This window comes from Spermophilus citellus, assembly GCF_964194105.1.
Source record: "Spermophilus citellus genome assembly, chromosome: 3".
NCBI classification, from domain to species: Eukaryota; Metazoa; Chordata; class Mammalia; order Rodentia; family Sciuridae; genus Spermophilus; species Spermophilus citellus.
In genome coordinates, this window is record NC_138184.1 from 20,276,403 (window position 1) to 20,304,268 (window position 27,866).

General features: G+C 48.4%; 1 protein-coding gene and 1 long non-coding RNA gene across 7 annotated transcripts in view; both read left to right on the plus strand.

Moving 5' to 3' along the window:
* Positions 1-15,958, plus strand: part of ZDHHC3 (zDHHC palmitoyltransferase 3) — a 61,912-nt gene extending 45,954 nt beyond the window's left edge. For 2 of the 6 annotated variants that reach the window (XM_081285859.1, XM_081285856.1), the window contains 2 exons: positions 1,657-1,787; positions 13,795-15,958. In XM_081285859.1, the coding sequence (XP_081141985.1) occupies positions 1,657-1,787; positions 13,795-14,052 (389 nt within the window). In that variant the 3' untranslated portion in view covers positions 14,053-15,958. Of the gene's footprint in view, positions 1-1,654; positions 1,788-4,413; positions 6,693-13,794 lie in introns of those variants that run through there. The other 4 variants (XM_081285855.1, XM_081285858.1, XM_081285857.1 and 1 more) reach the window with 3 other exon arrangements.
* Positions 1-27,866, plus strand: part of LOC308643113 — a 622,623-nt gene that overhangs the window by 473,101 nt on the left and 121,656 nt on the right. The window lies entirely within an intron of this gene.

The window sequence follows — 27,866 nt, forward strand, 5'->3', positions numbered from 1 at the left end:
TCAGATCCTCCTGTCTCAGCATCCTGAGCCACTGGGATTACCGGTGTGCACCACCATGCCTGGCCTCTTATGAATTCTTAATTGTATCCTGGTACAGAAGGGAAAAGCCCAACCCTCTTGCCCAGATTCTCTTGTTGTTAGATACTGTTCCAATCTGGTTATGTAGCAGTGAGCAAAGTCCTCAGCTTCATGAAGCTTGAGGTATAGTGGGAAAGGCAGATACCAAGCAAGTACCAAAAGAAAAAGACAATTCCACAACGCAAGATGGGTTGCAGCAGATTATTAATTATTAATTATGAGGTTATTAGTTAGAGCTCACAGCCAGGGGTTCAAACTCCAGCATGTCTGACTAACTTCAAAGCCCTATTAATTTCTTCCTAATATCCTGCCCAGCAGATGGCCAGGCAGGCAGCTGCCATGTTGATGGCCACCCAGAGCCAGCCCAGCAGGCTGGTGGGCTACCTTGACCAAGCCCTGCCCAGCAAGGAACCAAGAAAAAAAAATATCTTGAGGTATTAAGTTCCCAGGGAAACCTAAGGGAAGGAAGGTGTTTAGATGAGATGTCCCTTTACCTGCCTCCCCACAGACTTTGGTATCTTTCTAAGCCCTTGCAACCTCCCTTACTACTACTGATGTTCCTGCAAGGCCACCAGCAGGGCAACTCAGAGAATCACTTACTCCCTGAATCCTCAGAGCCAGTGAAGCCAAACTGTCTTTCAACCTCTCCAGCCAGGGAAGCAGGCCTGAGCTGCCCAGGCAGCTGCACTCAACAAGGGTCCTCAGGGAATGAGTGCTCCCAGGTGTGGTCCACCCTACTCACCTCTACCATCTCCAACAGCACCTCTGTTCTCTTCCAACATTTCTTTTCTTATTTAGACTTTGTTCAGACAAAAGATTTTGCCACACAGGAGCAAACAGGCCTCTAGTCAGACACTGCTGCTTTACAGTGAATCCTGGATAGGACAGGGCCTTGCCCCGGGTCAGGGTGGCCTTATAGTGGCCAGTATAGTGAAAGTGCTTGCCTTAGGCCATTTTCTCTTTAGTTAATTCCCCAGCCTTTGGGGCTGATGGTCTCAGTGAGGCAGATGTCCTGGAAGAAAGGGCGTCGCCTCACACTGTGGTCAGAGCTGAGCCCTGCGCTTAGTCTACCCTCCCAAGCTTCAAATCCAGATGCTTCAGACCTCCCCTTTTCTTTCTGTGGTCTGATGGAGGTACAGAAAGAGGCAGCACCTTGTACAGGATTGCCCAGGAGCCCTTGGCCAAATCAGGACTGGAGGGGCCTCTGCACCTGAGCCCTTGCGTTGTGCTCTCTGAGGAAGGAGAGGCCCCCATGCTGTAATGAGGTTGTCCTACTGTAGTTCATGGTCCTTCCTGGGTCTTCCATGTGCCAGGCTGTCTGCTTGGACCCAAGGACAGGGAGCAGGGGCTGATTCTTGTTAGGGAAAGGGAAGCCCCAGCCAGAGCCTCTTGAGGAGGGCTTCCCTAAGAGGGTGAGGGGTAGCCAGCTGTAGGATAGGACAGTACCTGCCATGCCTGGAGGTCAGAGACTTGAGGTGCCGAGTCCTGCAGCGTAGGCAGAGCAGGAATCCAGGTGCCTTAGGGAGTTGGGCAGCAGCAGGTGGCAGCCCCGAGCCTGCATGTCCTTCTCTGTTTCAGAGTGCAGCTCCTTCTCACCGCCCACCACGGTGATCCTCCTCATCCTGCTGTGCTTTGAGGCGCTGCTCTTCCTCATTTTCACGTCAGTGATGTTTGGGACCCAAGTGCACTCCATCTGCACGGATGAGACGGTAAGCGGGCAGCTCTGCCCTCCACCTCTTCATCTGGGGCTGGGAAGGACCCCAGGCAGGTACTGGAAGGGCTGCTCACAAGCCAGACCTGAGAGCCCAGTAGCTAGGCCCCGGTGTGCAGGGTACAATCCCTTCATTTGCAGTGACACAGATCGTCTTATTGCACGCACAAACCCTCTAGCCTTGGGCAGGTACAGCAGATCACACCAGAAACGGGACTAGCAGCCGTGGCTAGAAGGTTGCCTGTACCACAGTCCCTTTCATAACCTACCTCCTGGTTCTTTGTACGCACTGCTGTGTTGGGCACTCTGCTAGGCACTGGGGACATGTTTCCCATCTGGAGGCCAGAGGTTTAGAGATAGGGTGATCCACAAGTTATGGCCTAAACCAGCTGGGATAGATAAGGTTAGCTTCCCAGAGGAGATGTCATGACCAGGTCCTGAGGACATTCAGAAGATAACTGCCTTGAATCTCCAGCAGCTCCTGCAGGCATTTGAATCGTCGGTGCTTGGCCCAGCCCTGGCACTCAGCCATGGCCTCCCATCCCCCCACTCCTTGCCATCCTACCTACTACTCCCTTTTGGGGCCTGTTGAAGTTGCTGGCTGGGCCAGACTAGAGCCTGCTCCCCTGGTGCCCTGCTGCCATCACGTGCTTCTTCAGGTGTCCAGTGTCCTTGAGGTGGCATTTCTTTCTTTTCTGGTTTGGGGTCCAGATAAAGGACTCCAGGAAGAGAGGGCAGCACTTTGCTCTGGGCATGAGGAGCAGAGTCAGGAGGTCTCAAGTTTTTCCGGGTATTACTCCTGGCTTCCCAAGCTCCCCCAGTGGACATTTTCAACAGTGGTCAGGAGGCTGTGGACTGTTGGGTAACCAGTGTGTGAGTGGGGCTCTTAGGAAGACAGAGTCCTTCCCATTGCTGTGGGTTTCTCTGCCTTATAGGCATAGAAAAGCAGTCAGCAGAGAAGGGTCAGTACTACCCACTGTCAAAGCATCATAGTGTGGATCTGAGGGGTGGAGTTCCCAATGTTTTAGAAGGGTCATGGGACTTTCAGCAACTCTTTTTCATTTATAAGAAATAATATCATTTCTGGGCACAATGGTGCGCGCCTGTAATCCCAGTGACTTGGGAGGCTGAGGTAGGAGGATGCAAGTTTGAGGCCAGCCTCAGCAATTTAACAAGGTCCTAAGGAATTTGTGAGACCCTGTCTTAAAATAAAAAATGAAAAGGGCTGGGAATGTGGCTCAATGGTAAAGTTCCCTGATTTAATCTCCAGTACAAAATAAAGAAATGTCATTGCAAAAGAGTTTCTGTAAAATAGTAGCCAATGGTATAGATCCAGCTATGTAGCCAAACAGTAAAGTGACCAGCTTCTCTGTGTAAAAGCTGCAGGGAACCCAAAGGTGACTATCAGGCTCTGCCCACTTTCAGGATGCTGTTGGAGGGCCAGAAGGAAAACATTCCTGGCCTGGTCCTAGTTGTTCTTCCCCATCAAGGCTATTCCTAAGGGGATATGTTGGAAAGCTAAAGAGAAAGGAACATAGGGCCTGCACCTCATGGAAAAGGGTATCTTCCCCTTGACCAAGGTCCTTCCCAGGTCCCTTGGCTGTGAAGACTCAGACTGGACTGTCCCAGCCCCCATCCCACCAGAGACCACAGCAGACAGCTCTGGCTGAGCTCCTGCCAGGCAGCTTCTCTCCTGTGCCTCTGCACAGGGGCCCATACTCAAGCCTTGCCCTTTGTCCAGCTCTTCTGGCAGCTGACCAGCTCCATCTGAAGAAGGGAAAAGGGGAAGTTTCCTCCTAGTCCCCATTTTTTCCAGTGAAATATAGCAAGGGAAGTGGCACAGGCTGTGTGACATTGCCACATTGGCCTCCCCCACGCTTCTGCCCCAAAGGAGCACATGGAAGACCTTCGCCGTGACTGAGGCTGACCTATACTAATCCCTTTCCTTCCTCCTCTGGTGACTTCTTCCCTCACCCACGGCCTCTCACTTCTGCTCTATCTTCTTGGTTTGTGTCTTGCCAGCCCCGCTGAGCCAGCTGCTTCTGGATCCCCACAGGCTGGTGAGACTCAGCGCCAGAGCAGTCATTTGATTTGTTGCTTTTTTTTTTTTTTTTTTTTTGTCTGCAAAGTGGTCATAGTAGCTTCAAACTTCCCATGAATCTATCCCAATTTAGCAGCCACTGCTAATTCTCATGACTGCAGGGTCCCACTCAGTTCTGAGGCTTCCCCCACCAAAGCCTACACTGCAGTCCCATGTGCACCCAGCACAGGCCACAAGCTCCTCTCTAGAGCCCAGGAAGGACCAGGTCTGGTGAATGTTCCCAACCTACAATATGCTGGATTGGCACAGTTAGGACAAGAGCTTAGGTGTCTCCTGGCTGCGCTTATGTTCCCTTCCTTCTTTGAGGGACTTATAAATATGTGCCCACCAAAAAAAGCATTTTTGTGTGTGTGTGTGTAACACTTCTTATGAGGGACAGAGAAGAAAAATGCAACATGTAGATAGCTGTATATTGCTTTAAAAAGGAAGCATTTACTCCAGTCATCTCAAGCTAATGGATGTCCCTCCCCAAAACTACAGCAATAAAGTGCTTGACTGAAAGTATGATTGTTCTTGTTTTCAGGGAATAGAACAATTGAAAAAGGAAGAGAGAAGATGGGCTAAAAAAACAAAATGGATGAACATGAAAGCAGTTTTTGGCCACCCCTTCTCTCTAGGCTGGGCCAGCCCCTTTGCCACGCCAGATCAAGGGAAGGCAGACCCGTACCAGTATGTGGTCTGAAGGACCCCTGACCAGCATTGCCACTCAGACACAAACCACATCACAGCACTATCGTCCGATCTGTTCTCATGAATGTTTAGACCGAAAAGCAAATCAACTACTCTAAAACTTTTTTTATGTCTCAAGTAAAATGGCTGAACATTGCAGAGAAAAAAAAAAGTCCCCATGTTTTATTTTTTAAAAATCATCCTTTTTGATTTTTTGATGACCGAAGCTGCTCTTCTTTTTCTTTTAAAAATCACTTCTCTGGCCTCTGGTTTCCTCTCTGCTATCTGTCTGGCATGACTAACGTGGAGGGTGCTGTCTCCAGGCCGTGTCCACTTCTACTAATTGAGTGAGACGTGACGCTGTGCGTGGATGGACTGGCCTGGTAGGAAAGCCAGGAGGGCCCTGGCCTCCCACTGCCCAGGAGGCAGTGGCAGGAACCCATGGGACTTAAAACTCACTGAAGATGGATATTTGCCCCTTGAGGCCTGAGAAGGGCAGGATCAGGGCTGGAGCCTTCAGAAGGGCCGGTGGCTCAGCAGCCTCCTCCCCCAAGTGGACACGGTTTGCCTCCTCATTCACAAAATCAGTTATTCTGCCTTGTACCTTATGGGCCTGGGGTGTGTAGAATAATTTTGGTGGGGAAGGGGAGAGAGTTGAAGGGGTCTAATTTGTATTCTAAATCAGCAGTTTTATCCCTCTGATGATTTCAGAAGAAAATGAAGGAAAGGAGTTTTTCCATTTCAAAATGCCCTGTACAATCAAAGGAGTGGGGGGCCATGGAGTTTCAGGCAAGCTACTATGTTACAACTTTGTCACAACTACTTCCTCCCTGAGCCCCATCTCCCTCCCTTCCCTGGCGAGATGTCAATTAAGCAGTGTTGATTCTGGGTGGAACACATGTGCCCCACCATCAAGCCCTTCTCATTTTGTAAATCTCTAACATGGGTCCACTTTCTGCTATTTAAGAGCCATGGAATGTGTGCGTACCCGTGTCTTATTTTAACCTAGGAGACTGTTGTCCTGGCATGGGGCTAACCATGATCTGGGACAACATTTTTAAAGTTGACAGAAGAATGTCCACTCACTGGACTGAGCAGGGGCACCTGGCCCTGCTGCACTGAGGAAGGCCAGCCTTCCCATGGGAGGCACTTCCCCCACTGGGTCTCTTTTGAAAGAGGTGGTGACAAGCTAGAGGAAGGACCAAGAGTGGTGGGGAGAGGTGAGGAGATAGGGAGTGCCCTCAGACACAAAAATAACCAATCTGAATCCTGACCATCTGTGAATTCCTACACACTGATTTGTTTTTTAAGCGATTGTCACAAATCTCCCTTTTTAGCTTTTGCTTGGGGTGGGGGCGGGGGATAAGATTTATTCAGTCTAGGCCTGGGTAGGGAGAAAGTTAATCTAGCCATGTGATTTTTCAGAAAAGTCAGTGGAACATGCTGCCTCTTTTAATTCTGTCAGTGCTTCCACATGGAAACAATGCAATAAAACTTTTCCAAAACCTGCTCTGATTTAGCTTTCCTCTCTCCCATGTTACCCACAGAGGAGGGTAGATCGCCCATAGCTGCTGAGGTTTCTCTGCTGGAGTGGTGGTTTAATTGTGCCCTCTCTTGAATGAAGGTTTTTTACTTAAAGATTTCTTTTGAAAGGACATTTATGGTCCCTCTCAAACAAGCTGCCCCACCAGGCCTGTCTCTCTTGGCTGGCTGCTGTCTGAATTGCCTGCTTGGTGTTGATGGGCTCTTTGTGGCTCTAGCAAGTCCTTAAGTCTCTCTGGAGTTTGTGAGCAGAGCCACCCAGCCAAAAGCCAAGTCCAGCCAGAGGAAAACATTGCAGAACTCTGGTGAGTGCTGATCTGGTGCAGTTCTTTGAGGAGCTTTGGCCTCGGGTGTCATGTTGCCAGGTGAGAGCAACTCTGTGACCCTCCCTAAGGCAGGTAACTTGAACTTGCCTCTACTGTGCTATTCGTGCCATAGAATCAAGCCTCAGTTCTTAAGTGTTTTTTTTTTTTAAGAAAGCCTGCTTTTAATCAAGTTCATAGCATTTGTTCTCCATATACGTTCTTTTTTTTTTTTTTTAACATTTCATTTAGGTGCATGAGAGAAGAGTGGCTGTTAGATGACTTTTTTTTTTTTTAAAGAGAGAGTGAGAGAGGAGAGAGAGAATTTTTAATATTTATTTTTTAGTTCTCGGCAGACACAACATCTTTGTTTGTATGTGGTGCTGAGGATCGAACCCAGGCCGCACGCATGCCAGGCGAGCGCGCTACCGCTTGAGCCACATCCCAAGCCCATTAGATGACTCTTAGCAGTTAAGAAGGAATGGGTCCCTTGGGAGACAATGCTGCAGCTCTGGTCCTCCCCCTGGGGACAGGGACTTTGACTCAGGAAATAGCTTTTACGTATTTGGATGTCCTCAGAATCCTCCATCTTCAAGGACAATTTTAAAGTGACGTGTGTTGCTGCTTTTCCCATGGAATTTCAAAGGAATGCAGTAGATAGTGCTGCATTGAATTTTTTGTTGTTGTTGTAAAAATAGAAGCTCATGATTGAAACCTGAGTGTACGAGTTTCTCTCTCTGAGAGAAAGGTTCTTTCAAACATCCCAACTGATTGTATCTCTGGATTTGTACAAGCCCTTAGACTGGATAGAGTGACTGTCCCTAGCACTCAAGTCACAATAAAATGCTGCACTCAGCTTACCCCTAGGTGGCCTGGATTTTTCCTATTTCATTTTCCTTTTCATTTTCATTTTGTTGAGAGTGCAATGACTTAGGAATGTGGTGTCACTTGCAGCATAGGAAGTGGTTCCCAGTCTGGCGTACTCGCAGGGAGAAGGGCCCCCTGAGCTTTCCTAGTATTTTCAGATGGAATGAAAGAGGACATCTCTCTTCCCCCATGGGAAAATGAACCAGTATAGCCAGGCTTTTGGAACGTGGGATCTGGGAAGTGAAATGAAAAAGACGTGCCGTGTTGGGTTAGGTGATCCCCAGGTTCCTTTTATCTGTCAATGTCAGCCACACAGAACATACAAAAGGCTGAAGTCCAGACAAGTTGATGCATATTTGCATGGACGTGGTGGTGACAGCCAACACAAAGTATGTTTGGGTGGAAATGCACATGCCACACCTCCTGTTAGTTATACCATTTTGTCTTTGTAGTAACTCCTTGAAAGAGCAAAAAACTACCAGTTTTTGCTCATTCTGGTCAAGTATCCACCAACCTGATCAGAAATCTTCCAGCTGAAATGAACCCTCTAGCATTATTACACTCCTGTGCAAGGCTGCCATCACACACAGGCTCCTCCCTGGGAGGCTGGGCTCTCCTACCAGGCCAGTGGGTTTGAAGCTTCTCTCATTTTAAAACTTGCAGCGTACCAGCTAAGAGGTGAGGGGTCCCAACTTAGAAGAAACCCTGCCCCTCCACCTTTTATGTTTGCAGCTGGGAATGGAATCCAGAGCCTCACACATACTAGGCAAGTGCCCTACCACGGAGCAGCACCCCATCCCAGAGCCCCTTAAATATCAAAGAAACATGAAGAAAGATTCTGCTAGAATTCCTCAAGGCTCTCTGGTAGTCCCTGGCCCAGCAGCATCAGTGTCGCCTGGGAAGTTTTTGGAGCTGTCCTACCCCAGACCTACCTACTGAACCAAAATTCTAAAAGCAGGGCCTGGTAGACTGTTTTAACAGCCTCCAAGGAACAAACCACTTGGCTTTTGTTTGTTTGTTTTGGTAGTGCCAGGGGTCAAGCCCAGGGCCTCAAACATGTGATATCACTAGGGGCTGGAGAGTGGTACTTAGCGTCACCCCTGATTTAGCATCACCCTTGATGCCTGCTGATGGTGGGCGCAATGTGCGGCCAGGCTCAGTATAGTGGGCTGTGCCATCTCTGAGGCCATAGATGCTCCCCTGCAGAGAATCCACTGAGCCCTGCTTCCTTATGCCCACATGTGGCACCTGCAACAAACGAATGCCAAGAAAGCAAGAATGGTCTGTTGGAAGCCGCACCCAGTGCTCCTCCTAAGCATCTCCTCAGTTGAGCTGTCTCGGCCAAGGGCACCTTTGCTGAAGAACCAGCCCAGAAGGGAGCCAGGAAAGAGTGGAACCAAGGGACCCCCAGATGGGAATGCCAGCTGGTGAGTACTCGAGACAGCCAGGGGCATTTGCCCAGCACAGCCACAGGTACATGTCCTAGCCTTGGTTCCCATCTGTGGGCCTCCACACCCACATGACTGTTTCTTGTATCTTTTAAAGACATATGCAGCATAAGAGTCATAGAAGAGAAAGAATTTACAATGAGCCAGTTTCAGTGGTGCACATCTATAGCCCCAGCACTCAGAAGGCAGAGGCCAGAGGGTCACTTGAGCTCAGACTGGGCAACATAGCGAGACCCTGTCTCAAAAAAATAAAATGAATTCACAGTGAAACAGAAACCAACCACTGACCAATGTGCTCTCAAACTGAAGTCTTCATTCCCACTCTCTTCCTCGAGAGAAGGTTCCTGATGACTTGAGCTATGTGGTTCCCTCAGCAAAGCAGGGAGGGCCGGGGCTCCCTCTCCACCCTCAGTCCTCATGGCAGGAGCTGATGGAGCAGATCTGAGGAATAGGACAAGGACTACAGAGGAGATTTGCCAAAAGGCTTCTGGGGGAAGAAGGCACATGTTCTAACAGAGAAATAAGGGGATGCCCTGAACTTCTCCAACCGAGGTTGTGTGGTATGGTGACCAAGCATTAGGGATCCGGCCTCAGTCTGGTTCAGTCCCCTGCTTGGCTACTTCCTAGTACACCTTACTACCAAGACATAAGTTTGGACACTCATTTCCGTAAGCCTCACTTCTTGCTATAAAATGGGCATGATAGTCTAACACACAGGTGGACACAAATATTAAGAGTAATGATTATAAATGGATAGTGTGCGGCACATGATGTGGCTTTAGTGAATGTTAGCTGCATTCAAACAATGGGTCACAACCATTCCTGACTTGTGTAATCAATTCAGTGGTTAACCAGCATAGTTTTTGGTTTGGTTTGGTTTTTGGTTTCTGTTTTTAATTTTAGATACAGTGCACATTGTAGGATAAGAGTCATATAAAATTATGGGTGTGTATACTTGTGTATGTACATGTGTTTGTATTCTGAGCTGCAACAAAAAATATTTCCAATTGTGGGTTACATTTAAAAGGTGTGGCCAAGTACAGTGGCTTACACCTATAATCCCAGCTTCCCAGGAAGCCAAGGCAAGAAAGTTGCAAGTTCGAGGTCAGCCTCAGGGAGACCCAGTCAAAATAATAAAAAAGGACTGGAGATGTGGCTCAGTGGTAGAGACCCCTGGGTTAAATCCTGGTTGGGGCCAGCGGGTGAGGGTATGAAGCCATTGAAGACAGATGGTGTTGTGTGACCAACTTGGAGAGGCATATTTATGTGGGCTGCCGAGTGAGGTTCTGACTTTCTTCACCCGAGAAAGGGTGAAAGAGCCTGTGCAGAGTACATGCTTGACCTCCTCTGGAGCCTCAGTTCTGATACATTCATTTTGGGGAACTGTTGAATTTTTTACGGGTCTCAGCTCATGCGTCAGCCAAGTCATACATCCCCAAAAGAGTTGTAGGTGTAGGCCATTGCCCTCCTAACAGGAGCCAGCCATTTCTGTTCTCTCAAGCCTGAATTATCACTGCTCCTCTGCAAACCTCTAGCTTAAGAACTCTGCCTTCAGGACACCTTTATAATCCACCCAAAATTCCAAGTTAAGTGCCCCAGGTCCTTTTTATTTATCATATTCACTTGGAATATTTTCTTCTTTCCATACTCAAAGTTGACATTCCTTGAACGTTTGTCCGCTTAATTACTGAAGAATTTGTGTATGGGTACACAGGCCGGGTTCTGTCTTGAATACTTTGATGAGCTTGTTGAGGTTGAATATAATACAAGAGTGCTCATCTGGGAGCATGCCACATGAATGGAAAATTGTAACCCTGTGTGCTCTTTGCTTTGTTCTCCTCTATGTCTTTTCTGACTTTGAGAGCAGCTCATGGAGAGTGAGGCTTTCCGGTACAATTGGGAAAACAATGGGCAGAGAGAGAAGACACCAGTTCTAGTCCCAGTTCTACAAAACCATCTGGATGAGCTTTAGACTCTGTCACATCCTCTCAGAACTTCTATTTTCCTATTTGCCAAGCGTCAGTACTAATGGCCATCTCCTCACAGAGTGGCTGTAAAGGAAGGACTGCTAGATAGCCATGGCCTTGAATGAGTCCCATCTGAATGGACACAGCAAATCTGACATTTCTGGGCATCTCCTGTAGCATGCTCTGCCTCCTGTCCCAGCTCTCTTTTACAGACTTCAGATGATATCCAGGAAGGACATGCAGGATTCCCAAAGCAGGCTGCCTCAGTTGGCTGTCACTGCTTTTGCTAAGGAGGTCTGGTGAGGGGCCATCATAGCCTCCTGAGTCCATGACCCACTCAGGGTCCCTCGGACTTGTATCTATAAGGTCCATTTATTGAAATAGCCTTTTTGTTCTGATTAGAAAAATAACACCCATTCATTGGTAAAAACCCGGAACATGTTGGACGCAGTAGTGCACACCTGTAATCCCAGTGGCTTGGGAGGCTGAGATAGGATCATGAGTTCAAAGCCAGTCTCAGAAAAAAGCGAGGTGCTAAGCAACTCAGTGAGACACCCTGTCTCTAAAGAAAATACAAAATAGGGCTGGTGATGTGGCTCAGTGGTCAAGTGCCCCCGAGTTCAATCCCTAGTCCAAAAAATTAAAAAAAAAAAAAAAACCTGAACATATGGGAAAGTCTATAGAAATAAATAGATCATCTAAAATCCCTCTCTGAAGGTAATTGCAGATTCCATGAGAATGTCATGTGCACCTTTGCTTTCTTCCCTTGACACCAGAAGGAATGTTCCAGTGTCATGTAAAAATGTATGCACACTATTTTTTATGGTTGCTTAGTGTTCTAACTTACAGACTCATTTACTTCACCTTCATCATTGGACATTGTTTCCAACTTTTCGTTATTATATTATAATTCAGTGTTCAGATTGTTACTGCAGAAATAATATGACTTGGAATCTTATTTTTTTGTTGTTTTAATATTTCATTGTGATGTAATTTCAGACTTACATAAAAGTAGAATAGTATAAAGAGTTTCCATTTATCATTCTGCCATTGCCATCACAGGCCAACATTTTAGACAACCACAATACAAAAAAACCTGGAGCTGAGCATAGTGGCACACTCCAGTAGTCCCAGCTACTCAGGAGGCTGATGCAGGAGGACTGCTAGAGCCCAGGAGCTCAAGGCCAGCCTGGGCAATATAACCCCATGCACACCCTGACCCCTTTAAAAGGCTGGGGGTGGGGATTTACTGATACATTACTATTTACTAATCTGTATACTTTATTCATTTTCTCTTATTGTCCCACTAATGTCCTTTTCTATCCCTGGATCCCACATCACATTTTTTGGGAAGGTCCTGGGGATTGAACCCAGCAGTGCTTTACCACCAAGCTACATCCCCAGTCCTTTTTAGCTTTTATTTTGATCCAGGCTCTCACTAAGTTGCTTAGGGCCTCACTAAGTTACTGAGGCTGACCTCAAATTTAACAATCCTCGGTTTTAGCCTCCTGAGTCGCTGGGATTAAAGGTGTGTGTTACCACACCCAGCTAACATCATTTTACCTATCTCTTTAATCTCTTCCAATTTGTGACAGTTTCTCAGTCTTTGTTTACGTTTCATGACCCTGACCTTTTTTAAACTAAGGTGAAATTCACATAAGGTAATCATTTAAAAATATACAATTTCATGGTATTTAGTGTGTTTGTAGTATGCCATCACCACTTCTAACTAGTTCCAGAATAGGTTCGTCACAGCCTTTTGACCTTTTTTCAAGATGGGTAGGCCATGCTTTCTATAGAATATCTTTCACTTTGCATTTGTCCAATATTTTCCCATGGTTAGATTGAAGTTATACAAGAGTATCCCTGAACCATGATTATGACCTCAGTGCACTGTGACACGTGATGTTGATGATGTTTCTTTATTGGTGACATTAACTTTGACATTTAGTTAAGTTGGTAACTGCAACATTTTCCTACTATAAAGGTACTATTTTCCCCTTGGGAATTAAAAAGTTTCTCATAATGAGATACCTTGAGCTCAGATTATTTAACTTACAGTTTTTTCAAAAGTCAAGAAACTTAAATCACTGAGATGGGTGGGAAGAAAGGGTATGAGAAGAACTAGGGTGGGTTGTGGTCGGTCTGAGACAGTACATGTCCCTCAAGTTCTCTTTCTGTGAAACAAAGGATCGTGTGAGTTACTTGAGGATCTTGTATGGAAGAGCAAGTCTAGAACTAGGTACAAAGATCTCTCCAGGGCAGTCTTGAGTCCTGTGAGGGAACACACCCATGTCTGCCACACTCACAGCGAACTCCTGTGGCTTCCAGAAGAGATGGAGAAAGCAGACCACACTGGGGGGGTCAAAGCCTCTGTGAGGGTATTGTGGGCCTGGAGAACTGGCCTCATTGTGTTTTTAACTCCTTTGGGCTTCCCTATCCCAACACCCTCTGTGGCCTGGTGGCCGAGCCACAGCCAACACCCAGAGGCAGGTGAGTGGGTGGCTTGGGAGAGGCCACAGGGAATATCCACTGCATGAGCAGGCCTGACGCCAACCTTGAGCCCTGGTGACCCCCAGTGCCCGCTGCATGCTGGTACCTGCTTCACCTTGCATGCTGTGTGTGTCCTGCATTCTTGCCTTTGCCCATCAGCCATCGCCATGCAGAACCTGCTGCTCCTACCATGAGGGGCATGGCCCAGGAAACAGGCTACCTTTCTTATTGGTTCTTATAGATGGGTGGCCCAGCTCATGCCTGGAGAGGCCCAGGGTGTTACTCCTTGGCCCTTGGCCACTCAGCACGTGGCCCCTGTCCAGCAGCTGGCCTGTACCTTTGGGAAGAAATGAGGGGGAGGCCAGGGGAGTGGGCAGCAGACATAGGCCAGCTGCTATTCAGGCCCTGCTTGCTAGGACTCCTCCACACTACTCCCCACCCACACTTCAGCAGCCCTCTGAGGGCCTCCAGGTGACCTGGGCCACAAAGGAATATGCCCGGTTATTTGCCACTTTACCCCAGCCTGGGCTCCGTCCCTCTGCTATGCCAGGACCCGGGAGTGTTCATGAAGTCCAGCCCCAGACCATGCTGACGCTCTTTCTCCTGTCCTCCCCAGGGCATCGAGCGCCTCAAACGAAAGAATCAGCCCAGGGAGCACAGGGCCAACTGGAGTTCAGTGAAAGACACCTGTGGCGGGGACTTCTCCCTGAACTGGTTCAACCCCTTCTCCAGACCATGGCAGCCAGAGATGCCCAGTGACAAGGACTTGGTGCGGCAGGTATCATCACTGTCAGATGTAGAGAGCACCCAAACGACAGAGGAGCATTCAGAAGAGATAAAGGACGAGGACTCTATTGAGGTGCTAGATGAATAGGTGTTGTGGGAGACAACCAAACACTTAAAGTGGCTACTAAACCGTGTTCGGGGGTTTTGGTTAATGTCCTCCCCAGAACCTCCTGACACTTCTCCCAGGCTACTTGCCTGGTCTTACCATCCCAGTGACCCCCCTCCTTCCTCTCTCGGTGTTGGGATAGACTAGGGACAGTGAAGAAGGTAGGGACTTCTCCGAGTTTGCCTAGGCAGAATGCCCAGAGAGGGGTGTCAGGTCTCATTCTCCAATCTGGGGGGCTTTCACAGCTACTGCTCTCAAAGAAAGCTCCAAACAGGGCAGCCCAAGAACTCATTTCTGGCTTTCAGGGGGATGCTGTCATCTTTTGGGAAGGTTGGGGCCCTGGTTCCTGGCTAGTGATGGAAGGGCAGGACAGGGCTGGCTTTGGGGACCTGAGGTGGAGTACTGATGTCAGGAGAACCTATCTACAGCTGCTCTCTGGAAGGATTTTCCCCACTCTCTGCCTAAATTAAGAGAAAGGCATGGCTGTCACATCTGCTCTCAAGACCTCAGGCTTGAGGGCTGGGGATATAGCTCAGTTGGTAGAATGCTTGCCTCACATGCACAAGGCCCTGGGTTCAATCCCCATCACCACCAAAAAAAAAAAAAAAGACCTCAGGCTTGGCTTGAAAGACGACCCTGCATGCACATGCATGCATGTGCAGGAACTGCCCAGGATGGAAGTAAGCCTGGGTTTTGACATTAGCATCAAAACTTAGTTCTGTTCCATAGACAATAGAATCTTCCTCCAAATAGCTTGAGCTGCCCTGCCTCGTGTCTCCTCCATTCACAGGAGAGACATGGGCAGGACCTGTCATTTAACTTTCCCTCCTGGAGGGAGCCTAATACCAAAACACTCATGGGCAGAAATGACCAGAAATTCTATCTGTGTTTTGGGCCAGTTCTCCCAAGGTGGTACCTATCCTTTCTCTCAGACAGAATGATAATGGCCCGGGCCTACAGACTGATGATGAATCTAGGAGACAGACACACCCACCCGCTACGTTCTGCCCAGGATGAACCTGGATGTAGTGAGCCCCCATAAACCCTGGGGTATCTGGCCATTAGTGAAGGTCTGAGCAGGCCCTCTGCTGAGAAGCCCCATTGTAGTGGTTTCTGAAGCAACAGCTACTGCAAAGTCTAACTGAAGGGTCCCTATCCCCATCAGATATGAGAAACACCCTGCTCTCCAACTCCTAGCTTGGCCTTTGTTCCTACCCATTTCCCTGGTATAGTCTGGCCCCAAGATGGGGGGAGATGAGGCAGAACGTGCCCTTGTAAGGTCTCCATGTCAGGGCCCCCCTCCTAGCTATAGGTGAAAGGGCATGAGTCCCAGCCCAAAGGGACCTGTGGCCCCAGTTGAGTAGAGAAGAAAGTCATTGTTTGGAGATACAGCCTCAGGACACTGAGAAAGGAAGGCTAGCCAAGAATGGTCTTGTTCTTGGACAGCATCCTTGGGCAATCCCTAGAGGGAGGGGATCCATCAGAGAATCCTCTGTCTACACCTAATGCCCCACCAGGCTCTGCAGTGAATTGCCCAGAGGGGCCGGTTCACAACGCCCCCTCTATCCTAACCCTCACTTACAGCTCTCCAGCTATGTTCCATGAGATGGGTGACAGTCGGACTCTAGTGTAGAAGGACCAGGAAGGTGTTGGCCTTCCACAGCCAGGCTGAAGGCCTGTTTTCTTGGTCCAGGTCAGCTTTCACATTGATCAATGCCAATGCACCAGTGACACAGTGGCTTTTTTCCACGGTGGCTCCTGACATGTAACGTTCTGCTTAGCCCCAAACTGAAAGCACTACACCTGACATCCAAGCGAGACAGGGTTTTTCAGGGAGGGAGGCGGGGTGCAAACCTTCACCTCTTTGAATAAAAAGCTCTGTACTCGACCTCTGGAAGAATCTACTGTTTCTAGGAGGAGATCCCAGTCCAAGTCCTTGGGCAGCACCCTTCCTTTCAAGTCACCTTGAGGACACCTCTAGGAACACTGCTTTCATCCAGTTCCAGTGTGCCAGACAAGTGTCACACAGACACCTGTGATGGCTGTATCGCCTCAGGTCCAAATGCTGCACCCTGGGATTACTAACCAGACCCATGGGCTCCTGCGTAGTGTTTCCAGCAGAGGGAAAAGTCACTCTTCATCCAAAAGGCAGTCACCAAACACCTGCGGTGTCCCAAGAGTGATTGGGATTGAGGTTTGTTAACTTCAAGTGCCTGAAAGGGGGACAATGGATGGCAGGCATTGCACCCCTGAATCACACACGTGGCGACCCTCATTCAACCTGCACATGTGCCTCTGCCAGGGTCCCTGTGCTCTTGGACTTGTAGCCCTTGAGAGAGAGGCTGGATGTCCCAGACAGGACCCAGAATTAAAAGCCATCCCCTCAGAGAACCCTGCCATGTGATCCTCCCCATTAATTAGCTTGTTGACATAAAGAAGTGACCCTGGGAGCCAGGCTGGTGGCTTATGCCTATAACCCAGCAACTCAGTATGCTGAGGCAGGAGGATTCCACGTTCAAGGCCAGTGTTAGCAACTTAAAGACCCTCAGCAATTAGTGAGACCCTGTCTCAAAATATAACAGGATTGGGGATATAACTCAGAGGTTAGAGTCCCAGTACCAAAAAAAAAAGTCTACCATTTGAACAAACCTCCAGGGGGCAGAAAAAATGGATTTCAGTTAGAGAAGAAGGGCCCTCTTTTCCAGAATGATGTACCTCCAGAACAGACCCCTACGCAAGCATCAGGGTGCAGGCAATAGGGTCTCTCCCCTAGCTTTGCCCAGAGTAGCAGATGGACCTGCTCTACTGCTTAGGGCCTTGCTTCTGCTCAGCCTGAGGCATCTGAGAAAGAATACTCATGCCCATCTGAGACAGCAGAGTCTCAGGACAGGGAGAACCTGGCACCTGGCCTGGGGACATCTCCAGTGTGGTTTCCTACAGGGCCTGCCTGCCTGTAGGCTTCCCTTGGGCCCAGCGGGGTCTTCAAGCAGGCTGAGAGAATGATCCAGTTGGCAGATGCCCCAGCACTGGTGAACCCATGGCCTGAAGAGATAGCAACTTGTAGCCCCACTGAGTACCAGCTCTGGGCTTCATGGAGGGGATGTGTGGTTTTGCAGGTCTTAGTCTCTGAATCTAGACAATGGTGACACTACTTTTTGAGGCCATGACTCGAGGGATGGATGTTCTGTGGCCTAGGCTAGGTGTTGCTAGCTGTAAAAGAGGTGGCCTAGCTGCCTGTGGTTTGCATTGCCTTTGAATACCTTATCTTTCACCTGGCTGGCTTTTGAATCTACCCTCACATGACTAATCAAATCTAATCATCTGTGATCTGAAAGCAAAGCATGAAGTGAGAAATGCTGAAAATATTTCCATAATTGGGATAATATGAAACTCAAGTCTCCAAGAAGGAAAATAATGGAGCCAAATTTTTCAAGGTTCTTGTAGTGAAAGACATCTTAGTATTTAAACAAAACAAAACAAAAAAACTACACAAGACTGGTTTTTCTTATTGTTATTTTTGGTACCAGGGATTGAACCCAAGGCACTCAACCACTGAGCCATATCCCCAGTACCCTTTATTTTCTGTTTTGAGACAGAGTCTTCCTGAGTTGCTGGGGCCTCACTAAGTTGGTGAGGCTGGCCTCAAACCTGTGATCCTCCTGCCTCAGCTTCCTGAGTGGCTGGAATTGCAGGAGTATGCCACCACAAGACTGTTTAAAAAAAAAAGGGAGCTGGGCACGGTGGTGCACACCTGTAATACCAGCAGCTCAGGAGGCTGAGACAGGATTGTAAGTTCTCAGCAAAGGCAAGGCACTAAGCAACTCAGTGAGATCCTGTCTCTAAATTTAAAAAGGGGGGGGGGGGCTGTGGCTGTGACTCGGTGGTCGAGTGCCCCTGAGTTCAATCCCCAGTATCAAAAAAATTAAAAAAGGACTGGGGATGTAGCTCAGTGGTAGATCACTTTCCTTCCATGCACAAGGGCCTGGAGTTGTCCCCAACACTGCAAAGAATTAAAATTTAAATTTAAAAAATATATACATATATAGGTGTGTGTGTGTGTGTGTGTGTGTGTGTGTGTGTGTGTGTGTGTGTGTAAATATATCTTCCATTCAGAGATCTGGGTCCATTTCTCTGGAATCAAGGTGTCAGGCCCGTGCTCCCTCCAAAATCTCTCACAGAGAATCTCTTCCCTCCAGCCTTTCTCTCAGCTTCTGATACCAGCAGTTCTACATGTGTATATACAATCTACTCTGTCATTGTTTTGAGGAATTCAAGACATGTAGTCCTATGCTAGCCAGAGGTCCTAACCTGACCTACATCCTGGCCTCTTTCAGGATCCCTTGTAACCAAAATAGGGACCTTCCTGCACTACCCAGACCCAGCTGCACTACCCAGAAAGAAGGGTGCAAGGTGGCCTCCATAGGGGGGTCCTTGAAACAAAAATGTCTTTCCCAAGCTCCATAGGTGCTCTTCCTCAACTCCAGGGTTAAATACCTGTGTGTGCTCCACAGGCCATAGGCTCCAACCCGCCATACCAGGCTCCCTTCTGTACCCCTGGACAAGAACTGAAGCCAGGCTCTGCTCCTCCTCCCTCAGGACACCTCCACCCCTGCTCCTTCCAGAGCCAGAGCACCAGAGACTTGCCCCTCCTTCCCCAGCTGGCCTCATCGCACCCTCTTTCTCACACCCCCACCTCTGCCACCCAGGGCATCTTTTCTACATGTTTCAGGCTTGATCTCATTCTGTGGTTTTCACCCAAACATGTAGCTCTGCCAGTGGATGCTCCCTCCCATCTCCTGCTCTCTGTCCCACTGGTAATACAGACTCATGACTAAACACTCTACCTCCTGAAATCCAGTCAGCAGCCTACTAAGCGCCTGTCATGGCAAAGCTAGCTTACAGGCATTTCAAACATCCCCCAGACTGGATGGCCGCAGGGACCACATTCTCCCTGCCTCCTCTCAGGAGCTGGGAAGAAATACTTAGTTAAGCCACTTGGGTGAAGGTGGAGGTAAAACCAGAGAAACTCTTGATGCTTAAGTAATGACAGATGGACCCCTAACTCCCTCTCAAGGGAATGTGGGCCCCATGAAGCCTGGGGATCCCATGTCACAGAGAGGGGAAAGTGAGTCTGGGTCCACATATGGCACACCTGAGATGTAGCGCCCTGGCCCCACCTAAACATAAGGGGCAACCTCAAACAGGCCCTGACTTCTGAGATGATGGGCTTTGTGACAATGTGCTCCAGTTGTCAGAGGCAAGGTGGCCTTTCTTAGAAACTGCCGTGGAATCTTCAGAAAGGGAACCACTTTTTCATGGGAGAAAGCTAACCAGCCAGGACCAGAAGAGTCTGGCACCCAATTTTACTTTACACTGCACTGGGTGTGCATTACAGTCACCTGAGTTTAGGTGCTAAGCCTTTTCACTTTAATCAATTGTTAGGTAAAACCTCTGGATGAATACACAAGAAACTGACAACATGAGTCACTTCTGGAAAGAGGAACTTCAGTGTCTGCAGGAGCCTGGGCACACGCCTGTAATCCCAGAGACTTGTTAGGAGGAAGCAGGAAGATCATAAATCTAAGACCAGCCTCAACAATTTAGCAAGATCCTTGGCAACTTAGTGAGACCCTAATTCAAAATAAAAAATTTTTAAAGGACTAGGGATATAGCTCAGTGGTAAAGCATCCCTGGGTTCAATTCCCAGTATCAAAGAAGAAAAGGTCTAGGGAGAGGGTAGGAGAGGAACTTATCTGACCATTTGCATTTTCAGAATTTTGTATTATATGCAAACATTACTCATTTTTAAAAAATATTTTATGATTCAGTTGAGCAAAAACTGAAAAAAGGAAAATCCTTGAACTATCACTTCTCTAGAAATATCTATTTAGAAAAACAAGATACCTTTTTTCTTAGGAATGCAATTGAATAATAAGCCAGCCAGCGTCCCCCCAAAGATTCTAGAGGCTCCACCCAACTCCGAGGCCAAGTTCCAGGTAGGAACCTTTCTGACCAGCAGCTTACCTCGACAGAGAAGTCAAGGTGCCGGGAGCATCAGGACATCTCAGCAGCTATTGTTTCTTTAGAGTCCACAGTGTCTGCAACAATGAAACCTCTAATGATTGGCTCATCAAACATGCCCAAGTTGCTGAGATGTAGATATTAAAGTCCAAGGTCGAAATCATTTGTGATATAGCCAGGGAGAAGTGGAGTTTTCATCAAGCATAGAATTAGATTTAACTCTGGATGGACTGAACTGGGTGACCTTGGACATGCCCCATCCTCTTTTTAGAAAACAAAAAGCTGGGCTCAAATAGAATTATCGTTGGCTGACTGCCAACCCTAAGTCCATGCCAGACATTACCAGCAATGGTCAGGATGTCCCACACATTCTCAGTGCTGTGCTCTAGGCACCCAAAACCCATTGATGAGAGTGAGCATTTGAGATAAAGTCTCTACCATCATGAAACATTTCTAATGGCACTTCTAGCACTCCAAATTGCTAACTCTGGGGTGGACCCCAGGCTTCTGCTCCACAGATGTCTTTGGCCCCCATTTCCTCTGTGCCTGGATTCCTTGTAACTTCCAAAAGGCAGGTAGACTATAAATATTTGTTTATGCACAAAGTTTATCAGTGCATGGGGGAGCAGTCTACAGAAGAGAGGACTCTCCAAGGGTGAGCATCCTGATCTCTCTTGGTGCTGAGGCTTCCCGTCTGATTTTGGTACCTTGACCCTGGATGTGCACGACTCTGCTTGCCAGGTATGTTGCAGGTCAAAGGAGCCTGTGATGTTGACACTGTATAGAGTGGCAGTCTTCCTTTTCAGAATCAGGGTCGTTGACAGAATTTCCTGGCAGTACAGGATTTTTCCTGATGGACATCTGAGGCAAGTACTCTTTCCTGGGGGGTGTCCTCCCTCATAATTTAGGGGAGAGAAGGTGCAATCCATGGCCTCCCTTGCCTCAGAGGAGACACAAAACAGCTTCCTGAGAGCACTCCTTCAAGGACTATTAGACACATGCCTACAATCCCAGTTGTCCAGGAGGTTAAGGCAGGAGGGTCGCAAGTTCTGGACCAGCCTGGGCACTTAGACCCTGTCTCAAAATGAAATTTTAAAAAAAGGGTTGGGGATACAGCCCAGTGGTAGAGCACTTACCTAGCAATGTACAAGGTCCTGGTTCCATCCCCATTACCATCAAAAATAAAAATAAATAAAATGAAAATCATCTGGTAAATTGAAGACTCTGCTCTGCCCAGTAGAAATGGCAGGAATGATTGGCATGCCCTTTGTTTTGGGATCCCCATCTGCTTGGCTGTATATAAAAAACCCACTTAAGCTGAGGCCAGGCCAGGAGAGCATCAGGGATGCACAGCCCCTCCCACTGCCCACTTCCTCTGGCTGAGCTCCTGCTTCTAGCTGCCTGCTGCCTGCCAGCCATCTTTACCTTCTGGCAGATCCAAGCATCCATCCACAGGTGGAAGGAAATTCGTACAACTTGTTGGGAAGTGGCCCAGCCCCAGCCCAACCACACAGGTGGAGATATACACACCAGAATTGCCAGGGACATTTCCATCACTAAGGTTGTTCTCTGGGTTGGGAATCCTTTATCACCAAAGGGAAGGGGGCCATCACTGAGTCCCAGCTGACCCTCCTGGAAAGGTTTAGGGCACAGCTCTGGGTGCAGGTGAGCATGTTTATCAAAATATCTTCATCAGACCCTGATTCTGCCTGTGGCTCCCAAAGAACCTGGGGATTTTCACTACTAGATACAGTGAGCTCAAGGCAGGACTCTTGGCTTGATATCTTTGTGGTTGAGCACAACGGATACCAATAAACATTTGCCAGATGAAACCAACAGTTGTCATCTTTTCCTGGGTCGGAGACTGCCACTCTCTGGGAATCTGATTTGACTGATCAGTAATTTTGTAACTGACCAGTCTCTGAACTCTCTTATTGATTCTGGCTATTTTCAAAATGATTTCACCCTTGATTTTCTAAGTAAACAATTATGTAACTTACAACAACACAGTTTGGGTGCCTCCTTTCCAATAGTTTCAAACCCCCGCTCCTCCCTTTTAACTTTTTCAACTTTTTCTCGTGTCTTGATATATGAACTAGAACTTCACAGCAACATGTCAACAAAAGCTATGAGAACCAGCATCCCTGCCTGGCTCCAACTTCAACTAGAATGCCTTGGGTGTTTATAACCATGCCCTGACCTTCCCACCTCTCCCACTTCCTCTGCAGCCTCTCAGTCTCCTTTTTCTCTCCTCTAGTCACTCTTAGCTTTGTAAGTGGCCTGTGTACTACAGATCAGAGACAAAGGAAAATGCTCACAATGCCAGTTACATCAAAAGTTCTCATACAACAGTGTACCAGGTCTCCTGGGCCAGGTGCTAGAATTACATGCAGATTTCTGGCCTCCACCCCTAGGGGCATTTTTAGCAGCCCCTCCCCAACCCTGGGAGTTTCTGGTACAGATTATACAGGACTATATTTTGAAAACAACTGAATTTCCAAAGCAATGGACACCTGCCTACAACCTGAATCAGTCTCTGAAAGGGTTTGAGCAGCCCAACAATAGAGTGGAACCCTTTGGGTGGGGAGGATCTAAAGGTTGGGCCTAGGCTAGAAACTTCCTGGGAAGGGGGAAGCCAGGATAAAGAGGAGGGACCCTACCAGATCCAGACATGGCCTTCTGCTGTCTGTGTTATCCATCTCATTCACCCTGATGTCCACCCTGGGGTTCTTTCCAGTGTCAAGGACTGATTCAAAGGTGGCCATACTGTTCTGGGATACCCGACGCTCTCAGCACTGAAACGATCTGTGTAGGGATGGTCAGTCATTGTGAGGGCTGGAAGTCCCCCTTGGTACCTCTCCCCTCAGCCTCCTGCCTACCTATGGTCAGAACCCCAGAAAACACCTGGCTGAGGGACCTAGGCTTCTTATCATCAAGACCTACTGCAGGATCATAGGTAGGGGGCCATCCATCCAGTAGACTCATCAACTCGCCTTGCTCGTCTCAGCTCATCTGATGAACACCAGGAGGTGGGATCACTGTTCACCCCTCAGCAGAACAAGATGTGGCTAACCCAGCCTGGCCACTCAGCCCCCCAGTGTAGACACCCTGGCACCTCAGAACATTTTCAGGACACCGTCTGTCCAGGGCAAGCAATGCACCCAAAAGGACCGAGGAGCATACCAACCATGTGACCTGGGGCAGATGGTCATGAGACCTCCCTTTAAAGCTTTAGGATGACCTGGGGAAAGCCTATGTTGGCTTCGGAAGCTTCCATTTTTAAATTAACTGCCAGTGGCCTGCCTCTCTCTCAACCTCTGAAGAACCCTGGCTAGGCAACCTTTCCACTTCATTAAAGCCAGGGAGAAGGCAAAGACACAAGAATTCATCTCTTAAAACCTTGGCACATGGTAAGTGCTCTATAATTAAAAATCAATAAATGGGGCTGGGATGTGCTTGCCTAGCATGCATAAGACTCTGGATTCAATCCCCAGAATGGGAAAAAATTATCAAAGGACCATAATTTATATTTTAAACATAATCGCTAAAAACAACTGTATGTGTAAACAGGCACAGAGGAACCCTCTGAAATCACTACACATGACAGTCACAAACCTTTGAACTGGCAGGGTGGATTGGACCACGCCCACCCATTCTCCTACCCCCTACCCCGCCCCAGGTCTTAAAACTACCTTAACTATGCCTTGCAAAAAGCACAAATTTCACTGCCTTGTGTTTCCCCCTGGCATTAAAGATGCCAACCTGGTTAAACTCTTACAATATGCCACCATTTCTAAATCCTGTTTTGGGTTTGTTCAACCCGATTTATAAGGAGCTCCCCAAAATGGTGTGGCTCAGTCCTCTTATGACCTCTTAGGTCACACGTCTAAACAAGCCTTTTCACTTATCAAAATCAGAAATATGGCAAAAGCCATCCCACACCCAGAGTGATCAAAGGAATAAAAACAGGCGGAAGGAGACCTGCAAAGGGGCCTGATCCAAGCAGGGACACAAACTCCCTGAATTGTCATCAGGATACCTCTCTGCTCTTGTCTGCGGGTTTCCTCCTGCCTCTTCTAGAGGCCCCAGGCTGTCTGGTCCTGCTGGATCCAGGCCATCTCCAGAGCAGGGTGGGGACCAGGGAGAGAGAAGGCAGAGCTATGGGGGCTCCAAGGACCCTCAGACTTAGAGCTCCCAGGTACTCTGGTTTGTTCCTCCCAGGTGGAGGTAGCCTATCTAAGAGGGCCCCTGCAGTCCCCGTCCCTGCCCTCGAGGAATCCCCTCTCCTAGACCTAAGTGACTAGATGGACTGAACCAAGCCGCTCACTTCTAACCAACAGAATGCGACTCTCTCTTCTGAGATGAGGTCCGGCACACTCCCTGCTGGCTCCAATGGAAGCCGACCGCCATGCTGTGACATGGCCCTCAGGACGAGGACCTGAGACTGTCAGCAACCAGGCAAGGAGCCTGGAAGTGAATTCTCCCCCAGAGGAAACTTGAGAGGCCTGCAGCATGCGAGACCATTATCCACAGGATCCGGGAGACTGCACCTGGATTCCTGGCCCCACACGTGAGCTGATAAATGTTGTGTAAGTGCTATATCTCAGGGAAACTTGTTACATGGCCATAGGTAGTACATGGGCTAACTGCCACATCAGGTTTCCTTGCCCCCCTCAGGCAGCCCCACCAGAAGCTCTGCCTGCTGGTCAGGAATTTGCAGATGGCCAGGCATGGTGGCGCACGCCTGTAATCCCAGTGACTTGGGAGGCTGAGGCAGGAGGATTGTGAGTTCAAAGCCAGCCTCAGCAAAAGCGAGGAGCTAAGCAACTCAAGTGAGACCCTGTCTCTAAAAAAATACAAAATAGGGCTGGGGAGATGGCTCAGTGGTCAAGTGCCCCTGAGTTCAATCCCCAGTGCCCCCCTCCCACACACACAAAATAAATTTGCACATAGAGAGGCCCAGTGGTGGCCCCACATATCTCAGGGTGAAGGAGCAATATTAAGAAGGAACCTGGAGGAGGGAAGTAGCCCAGGAGTAGCCCTTGCCTAGCACATATGAGGCCCTGGGTTTAACCCCCAGTACTGCAAATAAAGAGGGACCTGGGAGGGGAAAGCTATCAAGCTTAAAGTTGAAGGCCTCTGAAGTTGGCAGGGGCTCTGAGATTCCCTGACACAGAACCCACTCTCTGGTAACCTCGTTTTGGAAGTGACTCCTGCAATATGTTAGAGTCCTGGGGTACTCACACGTGGCTCATGGCCTGAACAGGTGGCTTGAGGGGAGGGTGTGGAGGAGGAACACTCCACCAGGAGTCAGTAAAGTTGGTTCAACCACCACACTGTACAGCCTTAAGCCAGCTCCCCTGCTCTCTGGGCTGGTTTCCTCATCTCTGAAAGAAGCCCCACCTTAACCCACTGCTTCCCAAACTCCAACACTCCTAAGGATCACCTGGGAAAAGGCCACTAATGAGCTCCGGGCACTGGGCTGGGTAGTTGTATGGGTTACCGAATACTCATTGTAACCCATGAGATAACAGAAGCACAGAGGGGCTCAAAGTCTTGCCCAGGGTCACAGAACTTGGGAGAGAAGCAGCCAGTGGCAAGGCTGGAGTTCCTTGGCAAAGGTATATTGCTTGATACCTTTGAATGGCTGCTTGGCCGTGGTCCCTGAGCATCCTCCACAGAACTCACAGTTCAGCTGGGGACACCTAAAAACTGCTGAGCAATGGGCAACGGGAACATGGCAGCATCAGACTGGTGTAAAGTACAGGCACCTGTACATGTGGCCCAGACTCCCAGACCAACTGTGGCACACGTGGGTCTGCACACCAGCATGGAGCCCTCATGTCTTCGGTCTTGAGACAGGTCTGGTTCATCAGGGAAATCCAGTCATTCAAGATATTTTCCTGAAACTATTTTGGGAAATGAAGAAAGAGGCAGGTAAGGATTTGCCTAGTGTATCAGAAACTTAACACACACTATCTATGGTGCATTCCATAGCCACCCTGTGCTGTGACCCATCTTCCTGGCAATGACGTCTGCCTACGGTCTCCCAGAGACTCTGTAGCACTGAAAATTAGAAACCTCTCAAGTGCTCAGACACAGAGCAAAGGTTAAGTACATCCATAGATCGGTGGGGCCCAGACTTTATTTATTTATTTTTTTTTTAAAGAGAGTGAGAGAGAGAGAGAGAGAGAGAGAGAGAGAATTTTTAATATTTATTTTTTAGTTCTCGGCGGACACAACATCTTTGTTGGTATGTGGTGCTGAGGATCGAACCCGGGCCGCACGCATGCCAGGCGAGCGCGCCACCGCTTGAGCCACATCCCCAGCCCAAGGGGCCCAGACTTTAGAATGAAGTACACAAAGCGTTTCCAATTCCCTGGGGGAATGCCTCTGTAATCGAGTTCAATTAAATGAAGCAGCCTACAAAGCCAGGCACAGGACATGCCACCTCAAATATGTCAGCATCAATTATCAAAAAGAACGAGGCACATCAACATGTGGAGTCCTTATCACTGGGGAGGACACTGATTTCATTTTCTGTCCACATTTCTGTACTTTCTAAGTCTTTTGTAATAAGTACATGTTACTTTTTAAGTCCTATTTATTTTATTTTTTAAGAGAGAGAGAGAGAGAGAAAGAGAATTTTTTAATATTTATTTTTTAGTTTTCGGCGGACACCACATCTTTGTTTGTATGTGGTGCTGAGGATGGAACCCAGGCCGCACGCATGCCAGGTGAGCGCGCTACCGCTTGAGCCATATCCCCAGCCCCAGTCCTATTTATTTTAAACCATTTTCTCAAGCTATAATTCACATCCCTGTACAATTTGGCGTTGAGTCTATGTAGAGTTGAAGTACATGTATTATTTGGTTATCTGAAGGGAAAGCTATAAAAATAAAAGGAATAGATGATAATGTTCATTCTCCCAAGAGTGGGGAGTGTGTGCTTCCAATTCTTTGGAGTTCTTAGAGTCAACCCTTAACTTTCCAAGAGGGGCAACTACCTCAGCTCCAGGGCCCTTCTTCCTCTCCCTCCTGTGGCCTTCATTTGGGCTTTTCCTTCCCTGCCAATCATTCTCACTTTCTGTCATGTCCTCACCTGTAAGGTGATACGGTAAATGGCCCTCCACAATAGTGAGGGTAGAGAAGGGGGTGTACATGACACACCCTGCATGGTGCACCCCGAAGTCCTAACCAGGGGGTCCTCCTCCACTGTGCCCATATCCAACCTGCCCTGTTGTGCAGACTTAGGGAGAGGAGGGGAAACTTCAAGCAGAGGTATAAGGCTTGGCATTTTCCAGAAGTTTTCTGTTGCAAAGTCTTATGAGAAGAAAGGTTGGTTGTTTCTGGCGTCATGAGTCTTCACACCCTGGACCTTACAGCCACCCAGTCCTGCATCTCCAGGTCATTGCTCTGCCTTTGGGCTGTATGAAGATATCTTCCCTCCACTCAGCAGAGGCCTCCCCACCTAAGCTTCTGAAATATTTTTAGAAACACTTTGTGTGCACCAACAGGACATATAAATAATTGTCAAGTGCTCAGTTCTTTGATAAATACTGGGGTTGAGAGAGAGGAAAGGAAGCTTCGAAGGGCCCATCGTGAGTCCTGGAGGAAGGCCTCTTGGCTTGGTCTCTACCCCAGACCTGGGGAGCTAACCCCTCTCTGGACCAGTTTCATGTGTCTGAGGCTGGCAATTGACCTGAGCTCACCTACCTTCTACCTTCCCCCACAAGCTTTACTAGCTCCTCCCTAAATAAAAAGGGGGGGGGGTCT